Source organism: Penaeus vannamei, chromosome 24, assembly GCF_042767895.1.
Source record: "Penaeus vannamei isolate JL-2024 chromosome 24, ASM4276789v1, whole genome shotgun sequence".
Classification (NCBI taxonomy): Eukaryota; Metazoa; Arthropoda; class Malacostraca; order Decapoda; family Penaeidae; genus Penaeus; species Penaeus vannamei.
Window position 1 is genome coordinate 7,079,979 of NC_091572.1, and position 10,000 is coordinate 7,089,978.

General features: G+C 44.9%; 1 protein-coding gene across 7 annotated transcripts in view; it reads left to right on the forward strand.

Annotated features, from left to right (window-relative positions):
* Positions 1 to 10,000, forward strand: part of LOC113809519 (uncharacterized) — a 355,751-nt gene that overhangs the window by 344,159 nt on the left and 1,592 nt on the right. For all 7 annotated transcript variants that reach the window (XM_070138335.1, XM_070138337.1, XM_070138336.1 and 4 more), the window contains 3 exons: positions 3,629 to 3,711; positions 4,692 to 4,881; positions 6,791 to 8,359. In XM_070138335.1, coding sequence (XP_069994436.1) covers positions 3,629 to 3,711; positions 4,692 to 4,881; positions 6,791 to 6,892 — 375 coding nt within the window. In that variant the 3' untranslated portion in view covers positions 6,893 to 8,359. The remainder of the gene's footprint in view (positions 1 to 3,628; positions 3,712 to 4,691; positions 4,882 to 6,790; positions 8,360 to 10,000) is intronic.

Genomic DNA, 10,000 nt, shown 5'->3' on the forward strand with positions numbered 1-10,000 from the left:
GTTTGTGTTAGTGGCGACAAAAAGTCCGCCAAAATATGTATATGTTTGGGGCGCCGAAAAAGCCCGCCAAAACACGCCCTTGCGTGATTGGCTGCCCACAAATGGAACGAGATTCCAGCGCTGTGATTGGTTCCCAGAGGGGAGTAGTGGGCTGTGCGAGAGATCTTGGAGAGCAAGCACGTTCTGGCGGTATCTGCAATTTGGATTGTATTATACACTGAAGGAAGAATGCCTGTAAATATCCTGTTATGTTAAGGTGGATATATTGCGTCGAAGTATTTTGTGTACATGAAGTGACCGTATTTCTACAATGTGAGTGACATTAGTACAAATAAAGTGTGGAATGCTACCTGCCTGCCTTTAAACATCCCTGCTAACGCTATTCAGTGCCCAGTGAGCGTGGACACTCGTCAGAGGCTGCTCACCGAACCCAGTAGGACAGTCAGTAAATGAGTGCAGTAAGAGGCCGTGAGGTGGCTCTAATCCTGGCAGAACATACCCCAGTGTCACAGGTAAAGCCGAAGCAAGAGAGGAAACAGGAGAATGTGAGCAAACAACACACTCGGGATAAGGCCTTGTGCGCAGTTACCAGACTCACATATCCCACTACCACTTCATCCCGTGTTACAACACAAGACACCCCGAAGTCACAAGGAAACAGGACTGAGCCATCTGGAGGACCTGGTGCAGCTGAGTGTCAAGCATCTAACTAGTGAGCAGGTAAGAAGAGTGCGGCGGTTGCTTAACCAGTATGCAGATGTGTTTAGCCCTCCCATCAAGCAGCCGCAACGTCGAGTACCCCCCGCAAAGAGAGAGAGAAGAGTGTGGTACAGGAGATGGCAGAGGCCGGCATCATAGAGCGTTCAAACAGTCCTTGGTACTCACCAGTGGTACTAGTGACAAAGAAGGACGGGAGCAAACGCTTTTGCGTGGACTATCGAGCTCTGAACCCCGTCACCGCCACCGATGCCTTCCCCTTGCCTCGCATTGATGACACACTGGACGCACTCTCCAAGGTTCAATGGTTTTCCACATTGGACCTTAAGTCTAGGTACCACCAAGTGGAAGTGGCAGAGGTGGATAAAGAGAATGCTTTCTCTTTTGGTCAGGGGCTGTGGCACTTTAATGTCATGCCCTTCGGTCTGTGCAACGTCCCTGGATGTTTTTAACACCTACTGGAACAAGTACTAGAGGGGCTGCAATGGAAGGTGGCCTTGGTATATTTAGACGTGTTGTTGTTTGGGAACACCTTCGAGGAGGACTTGGAGCACCTGGCAGAGGTGCTGCATCGTTTCAAAGCCGCCAACTTAAAACTCAGCCCCAAGAAATGCACCCTTTTCCATAAAGAAGTACCATTCCAGGGACATGTGGTGGGCTGACAAGGGGTACAGACGGACCCGCTGAAAGTGTCGGCAGTGGAGGGCTGGCCAGTGCCAAGGACTGTAACAGAGCTGGGAAACTTCTTGGGACTGTGCACATGTTACAGGAGATTTGTGCAAGGCTTTACCACCAGAGCCACACCATTGCATCAGCTGACAAGGAAAGGAGCGAGCTTTCTGTGGGACGAGGCATGCCAACAAGCCTTTATACATCCTAGAAACAGATGCCAGTCAGGAAGGCATTGGTGCGATCTTGTCACAGCCCAAAGATGGCCAAGAGTATGTGGTAGCCTGCTACAGTTCCAAGTTTACCAAGCCTGGGAGAAATTATTGCATTACTTGCAAGGAGCAGCAGCTGTGATGAAGGGACTCTCCCACTTCCACCACTACCTATATGGGGCACAGTTTACCATTTGCACAGACCACGCTCCCCTGAGATGGTTAAAGACTTTGAAAGAGCCAGAGGGCCAGTTGGCAAGATGGCTTGGGAAGTTGGAACAGTACAATTTCCAGGTGGTGCATCGTGCTAGACGTGCTCATAGCAATGCTGATAGCCTCAGTCACCGCCTTTGCCCGCCTGATTGTAATCAATGCAGAAGCTGCGGCGGCGCGTGTACTGGGTTGGCCTGCGACAGGATATCCAGGAGTGGTGCGCAGCAAAGAAGGGGCCTGCACAGAAGACCATGCACCCCTGCAACTGGGGCACTCATGGAGCGCATGGCCGTGGACTTAGCTGGTCCCTTCCCTTGTACTGGAGGGGAAACAAGTATATCTGTGTAGCCATTGATTACTTCTCCAAGTGGCTAGAGGCTGGTGCTTTTCCCAGCCATGAAGCAAAAACAGTCCCATAATTCCTGGTGACCCAAGTCTTCTCCCGCTTTGGGGTCCCAGGTGAGTTACATTCCGACCAGGGCCGAGAGTTAGAGTTTCGGGTATTTAGGGAGTGTTGTGGTCTCCTTAGGATCCACAAGACCCGCACGACACCCGTGACCCCAAAGTGATGGTATGGGGGAGAGGTTCCATGCCAAATTTGTCACCCAACAAGCCAAATATTGCAAGGAGAACCAGCATGACTGGGATGAGTGGGTCCCATATATGCTAATGGCGTACCGGGCAGCGGAACACGAGGCCACAGGGTTCATGCCCTCTCGCCTGATGTTCGGCCATGAGATCGGCTTCCCAGTCGACCTCGCAACAGGAAAGCCGCTGGACAAAGGATTGCCTGTACCGCACACCGAGTACGTAAGAACCCTGCAGCGTCGCATAGAGGAGACCAGGCACCGAGCAAGCCAGCACCTCAAGATAGCAGACCAGGCGATGTGGCGGCGGTATAACGGACGGGCCAGGATCCCCTGGGGATCAGGTGTGGCTTCACAACCCACGCAAGGGGCCTGGGAGTGGCGGGCTGTGCGAGTGGAGATCTTGGAGAGCAAGCACGTTCTGGCTGTAGCTGCAACCTGGATTGTATTATACACTGAAGGAAGAGTGCCTGTGATTATCCTGTTGTGTTAAGGTGGATATATTGTGCCGAAGCATTTTGTGTACATGAAGTGACCGTATTTCTACGATGTGAGTGACATCAGTACAAATAAACTGTGGAATGCTACCTGCCTGCCTTTAAACATCCCCGCTAACGCTATTCAGTGCCCAGTGAGCGTGAACACTCGTCAGAGGCTGCTCACCGAACCCAGTAGGACAGTCAGTAAATGAGTGCAGCATCCTGACATGTAGAGTGAGATGTGTAAGGCACTCAGTACTGGTGAACCTGTCTGTGTGCGTGACCTGTCTACCTGGGAAGAACACCCCCTCATAGGGCGCCAGAAGGAGAGGGTTATGCGACAATATACATATTTCTCTCTCTCTCTCTCTCTCTCTCTCTCTCTCTCTCTCTCTCTCTCTCTCTCTCTCTCTCTCTCTCTCTCTCTCTCTCTCTCTCCCTTTCTCTCTCTCTCGCCAGGTTGGGAATCCTTGCATTAGACTAAGATAAAAAATAGACTGTTGTAATGAAAGGAAACATACATACGTCCTATACATAACATACATACAGGAGTAGGATATTCGATGAATATACACACGGATTTTGCATAATGACATAAATACGCATACATTTCAGATACATTTAAATACCTGTACAAATTACATAGGTATACAAACGCGCTGTTCACACCCACACAAATACACACGCATACTGTACAAGCTTCCTAAAAAAAATGTATACACGTTTATGCTTACGTGAATGTATATTTCAGAAACCTCACCGTCTTCTGCCCACTAACCTGTATGTCGTCCTGTACAACTTTACGTCCAGACATCCCGATGAGCTCGATCTAAGGTGAGTTTGCTTTACGTGGCTTTTGGTGGATGAAAGAAGAGTGCCATGCATCACTTGAATGGCACTGGTATTGAGTTTGCTTTACGTGGCTTTTGGTGAATGAAAGAAGAGTGCCATGTATCACAAATGGCACTGGTATTGACCGTATTCTTGTTGGTAATATGTAGGTTGTGATAGATAATACTTATGGAAATTAATTTGAATTCATAGTATTTAGAACTCTTTTTTCCAATTTTGATTTTATTGAGCTACAAGTTTACACCGTAACTTGCCTAAACCGCAAAGAAATAACTTTTTCCAACTTTACTTTTATTGAACTATACGAGTAAGTTTTCATCATAATTTGCCACAAACCGCAAAGAAATAAAAAAAATCCAACTTTACTTTATTGAGCTTCAAGTTTACATCATAACTTACCACAGACTGCAAAAAAATATTTTGTTTTTCCTTTACTTTTATTGTTACAAGCTTACACCATAACGCTTCAAACTGCAAAAAATAACTCTTTTTTCCAACTTTACTTTTATTGAGCTATAAGTTTACACCATAACTTGCCACAAACCGCAAAAAATAACTCTTTTCCAACTTTACCTTATTGGGCTTCAAGTTTACACACTAACTTGCCACAAACTACAAAAAAAATCCAACTTTACTTTAACTGAGCTACAAGTTTTCACCATAACTTGCCACAAACTGCAAAGAAATAACTCTTTTTTCCAACTTTACTTCCATTAAGCTACAAATCTACACCATAACTTATCACAAACCGCAAAAATATATATATATATTTTCCAACTTTACTTTTGAGCTGCAAGTGTACACCATAACTTGCCACAAACTACGAAGAAATAACTCTTTTTTTCCAACTTTACTTCCATTGAGCTACAAATCTACACCCTACCTTGCCTCAAACCGCAAACCAACACAAAGACAGAAACGAATCGCGAAAAAAAAACTGACTCGCGTACCCCTTTTCACAGAGCCGGCTACAAAGTGACCGTAACGGACACGTCTGACCCCGACTGGTGGCAGGGAAAGTGTCTGGGAAGGACCGGATACTTCCCTTCCAAGTACGTGACGCGCCTCAACTGCGGGGAGAAGCCACTGCAGGTCACACACAACTTACAGGTCACCGACGGAGACAACGGCATCAAGCTTCTGAGAGACCAGGTGAGAATGGAGGAGGAGGAGGTGAGGGGTGTATGTCTGTCGGTCTGCCTGACTGTCTCTCTGTCTCTCTCTCTGTCTGTCTGTCTGACTCTCTCTCTGTCTCTCTCTCTGTCTCTCTCTCTCTCTCTCTCTCTCTCTCTCTCTCTCTCTCTGTCTGTCTGTCTCTCTCTCTCTTTCTCTCTCTCTCTCTCTCTCTCTCTCTCTCTCTCTCTCTCTCTCTCTCTCTCTCTCTCTCTCTCTCTCTCTCTCTCTCTCTCTCTCTCTCTCTCTCTCCCTCACTCTCTCCCTCACTCTCTCCCTCACTCTCTCCCTCTCTCTCTCCCTCACTCTCCCTCACTCTCTCTCCCTCACTCTCTCTCCCTCACTCTCTCTCTCTCTCTCTCTCTCTCTCTCTCTCTGTCTCTCTCTCTCTCTCTCTCTCTCTCTCTCTCTCTCTCTCTCTCTCTCTCTCTCTCTGGCTCCCCTTTTCTCTCCAATCTCGCTTTCTGCCTCTCTCTCTCTCTCTCTCTGTCTGTCTGTCTGTCTGTCTCTCTCTCTCTCTCTCTCTCTCTCTCTCTCTCTCTCTCTCTCTCTCTCTCTCTCTCTCTCTCTCTCTCTCTCTTCTCTCTCTCTCTCTCTCTCTCTCTCTCTCTCTGTCGCCTCTGAGCCACTCATCGCCATAGCAATGCATCCACAACAAAGTTCCCAAAGATCTCCTCCGTCACAACATATAACATATATTCCCCTTTATTGCTTTTTTTCATTACTTATTGTGTTCTCTTCTCATTAACACTCATTTACTCCATGCACACCTTTTGGAACGCGTGGCTCATTCTATTAGCGCGGAGTTTCACCTCTAAGTGTAATGTCAGTAGATTGCCGCCTAAACTGATTCATATCGGTAACTGAATTAAGGAGTGGAAACAGCTGCGACAATGGCGGGTCCTCTCTCGGTCGGGAAAGGGTTGGGTGTTGTGTCTGATGCCCTTTGGGGTTTTGTGATTATGTGTTTGTTGGTCTTGTGTAAGTATGTATGATTTTAAATGTGTGTGTGTGTGTGTGTTTGTGTGTGTGTGTGTGTGTGTGTGCATATATATATTCACACGGGTGTCATTACAAGCATTTTCATTCGCGATATGGTAAAAGCACGGTCTTTATCCCTTTCTACAGAAATGTTTTTGTCACTCAGTATATCACAGCTTCTCTCTCTCTCTCTCTCTCTCTCTCTCTCTCTCTCTCTCTATATATATATATATATATATATATATATATATATATATATATATATATATATATATATATATACCTTGCTCTCTCTCTCTCTCTCTATATATATAAATATATATATATATATATATACCTCTGCTCTCTCTTGATGCTCCTCTCTGTCCTCGCTCTTTGATCTCTCACTCTCTCTCTCTCTCTCTCTCTCTCTCTCTCTCTCTCTCTCTCTCTCTCTCTCTCTCTCTCTCTCTCTCTCTCTCTCTCTCTCTCTCTCTCTCTCTCTCTCTCTCTCTCTCTCTCTCTCTCTCTTCTCTCTCTCTCTCTCTCTCTCTCTCTCTCTCTCTCTCTCTCTCTCTCTCTCTCTCTCTCTCTCTCTCTCTCTCTCTATCGTCTCTCTCTCTCTCAATATAGATTAGTAGATTATTTGCAGTTTCGTATGATTTATTTCATGTTGTTATAACAGTCATTCTTTTAGAGTCACATTGCATTTATTTCTAGCGGAATCTTGTGTCCGCAATAGAATGTATAAGTGTAAAAAATCCTTAGTTTTCTAATTTTACAACGGTGACCATTATGCTTTACATATTACTAAAAAAAATAATGATACATACAAGTCAAACTTTTAACGACGAAAACGTGTTTTAAACGTGCTAGAGTGTCTGCATTAAAAACCTGAATGACTAACGCGTTCTCTCCCCGCCCCCAGATCGTCATCCAGATCGGGGAGGAAGTGGAAGGCATGGTCATGATCCGCAACGGTGACAACCAGCAAGGCGTGTGTCCTCTGAAGTACCTCCAGGAAGCCTAAGCCCAAACGCGTCTCCCTTTGCACTAAGACACAGACTCTCTCTCTCTCTCCTAAACCCCCATTCATAAAAAAAAAGAGGAAAAGAAACGTTGATATCAAAGAGGGGGGGTGAGTCCTCTCAGGTACCTGCAGGGGGAGGGGAGGGCATGGATCAAGGATTGCCCTACCAGGTACCTGTAAGAGGCTCGAGGAGTGAGTCTTCTCCCGTTCCCGCAGGAGGCTCCACCGGCGCTCCCGAAGGCGTCTCGTCCAGTCACCCCGAACCCCGTCGCTCGAGATCATCCTCAGCCACAAGTTCTCTCGCAAATTCAACCCCAAAGAAAATTATGAAAGTTGTGAAAAAGGGCACATTCAACCGGAAATATCAGAAACTTTTGATGGTAACAACACGATAGTTGCAGTTTTTCTTTTACTTTTTGTTTTTTATTTTCTCTCTCGAAAAATCCAACTGGAGGCGGCAGCGCTACCCATGACCGCGAGGCGAAGAAAAGGCCATCGCGGCAGAAATTTTGACGAACCTAGGAAGGGGCGAAGCCGAAGCCCGTGACATTCATTCCTGAGCATAAGCTATTGTTGTTGATGTTGTTGTTGTTGTTATTGTTTAGCCTTTTTTGCACAGAACATGTTCTACACTAGTTCTCTCAGCTGGCTGTGGCTCATATTTGCTGGTGAAACATAGTCATGAGTTCCGGCTGATTGGCTGAACCACTGTACCAGTGACACACTCGTGCACCATTACAGTGTTGCCAGATGTGTTTGTGCACCATCACCACGTACTCCGCTATGTACAAGCACAATCATGGTGTTAGCAGTTGTGTATGCACTATACAAAGACGTAGACAGCTGTATACATGCACCATCATGATGTACATACGCTGTGTACGTGTGCCAACATGATGTCCACAGCTATGTACAATACCATGATGTACCCAGCCGTGCACATATATTGTTGTATGGTAGCTATCTGTATGGGTACAGTACCCTGTACATAGTATGGGTGTATCACTGATTTGTATCCAGTCATATTTATCCCACTGTAATGTACATGGCCGTATACATCCAATAATGTACACAGCCCTGTATGTGCTTCTCTGTGATGTAAGTAGCTATGTATGTACGTCACTGAAAATTGGCAGGTTTTGTATGTGCACCTTTGCATAGTAACTTGCAACCTTTGTACATCAGCACAATGATAGTTACAGTGCGAATAAGTGCTCTGGTCAGGCCCGTGCGCGTTCAAGTGCACTACGGCGAGCAGTGTACAAGAAGGAATTACATTACCGTGGGCAGTTGTGCACATGCAGCACTTCCCTGCGGCTGATGTACATTCAATACCATAGTCAGTTCTGTACCTCAAGCATCATGTCGAGCTGCATCAATAGAGAAGATTCGAGCAGTGTTTTGGGAAGAAATTCTGAAGCAAGTCAAGCCACGGCAGCTTTTCAAGACATCACGTCAGACTTAGAGGTGAGGGAGCGGGGTGGGATGGGGGTGGGGGTGGGGGGTGGGGATTCAGGAGTCCTTCAGGGTCTCCCTCGATAAATTGCTGTGCTTGCGGTGTTGTTCTCTCTCTCTCTCTCTCTCTCTCTCTCTCTCTCTCTCTCTCTCTCTCTCTCTCTCTCTCTCTCTCTCTCTCTCTCTCTCTCTCTCTCTCTCTCTCTCTAATTCTGTGTGTGTGTCTATGTGTGTGTACAAGCGTGTTTATGTGTGTGTATGTGTGTTTGTGCGTGTGTGCGTGTTTATGTGTGTGTGTATAGATGAATGGGTGTGGTCAGATATACCACTTTCAAGAAAATTCTCACCCACTTTATTTCCCATAACCACACAGTTTCAAAATTACTCTTAGTAGATATCTGAGAAACTTTTGGAAATATTAGCACCAATGATCACCTTGGAAACTATACAGTTTTCTCTTACCACACCATTCTTAAGGCAATCTTTGTATGACAACTGATGCTAGCATTTAAATAGTTTCATAATCAATTTTAAATAACAATGAAATATTTAAAGTTTATTCATGAGTAGGGCTTCTCTATTTTATGATGTTCACTTTCGTGGTTTCACTTATCTAATGATAGAACTGGATATCTCTTCAATTACTTCTCAACATCCTCTTCAAACGTGTTCCATTTTCTGTACTCTACCTTCCCAGTGTTAAATGATCCCCCCTACGGTATAAACTCCAAGTCTGTTTCAGTTTCTGACCTTTGGCACTATCACTTCTGGCAAAATGCACCGAGATTTCTTTGACACCCATGCCAGCGTCCAGTCATAAAAATCTTTATTTCATGAGGCTATTTGTTTATCCTTTATTTCTATCTCCAATATCAGTTGCAGGACTTATTGTCTATCGTAGCTCTATACATAACGGAATCCATGTTTCCTAATGGCCTTTGAAACAAGCTTATACCTAATTAATTTATTTGTCTGGTCCATCTGACTTTTCTAAAGAGTCACTGGATTCGCGTGTTTCTTCATTAAACGCACGATATTTCGATCGCTTTCGTTAGGTATCATGCCAAAACGCCTCCAATGAACATTATTAGTTTCAGTGTGGTGATAATTTCCGCACATAAATTCACTTTCCTCTGCGGTAGTAGTGAGGGTGTAAGGCTTCAAGTCTTAAACAGTCTTCTTTATAATGTTTCTCTTGATATTATCTGCCATCTGGATTACCAGTTTACATGGCGACCCACATGAGTAATAAATAGTGTGAATCTATGTAATTACAAGGATTTATTGTACCACATTATATTATATATGTGTTTCGGAATGAGTGCGTGTGTGCGTGGTTCCTTTCTGATTTTGTTATTTTCGGTTCCCTGCTAAATGTACTTTGCTTTCATGTGCGTAACCTGCAATATAAGAGTGAAAACAGGACGCTAGCACAGCAATTTACAAATTGATATAAGAGATATAAAGCATTAAATACACAACTATATCATATCTTCGTAGTCATGATTAAATAGTTTGATTCGATAATTACAACATGGATTTAACATCAGCTAATATGGTAGTAAAACCCACTAGATTTATTGCAGAAAGTGAGATCACAGTTTCGGAATCATCCTCGATTCCGAAACTGTTGTCTTTCTGCACTAAATCTAG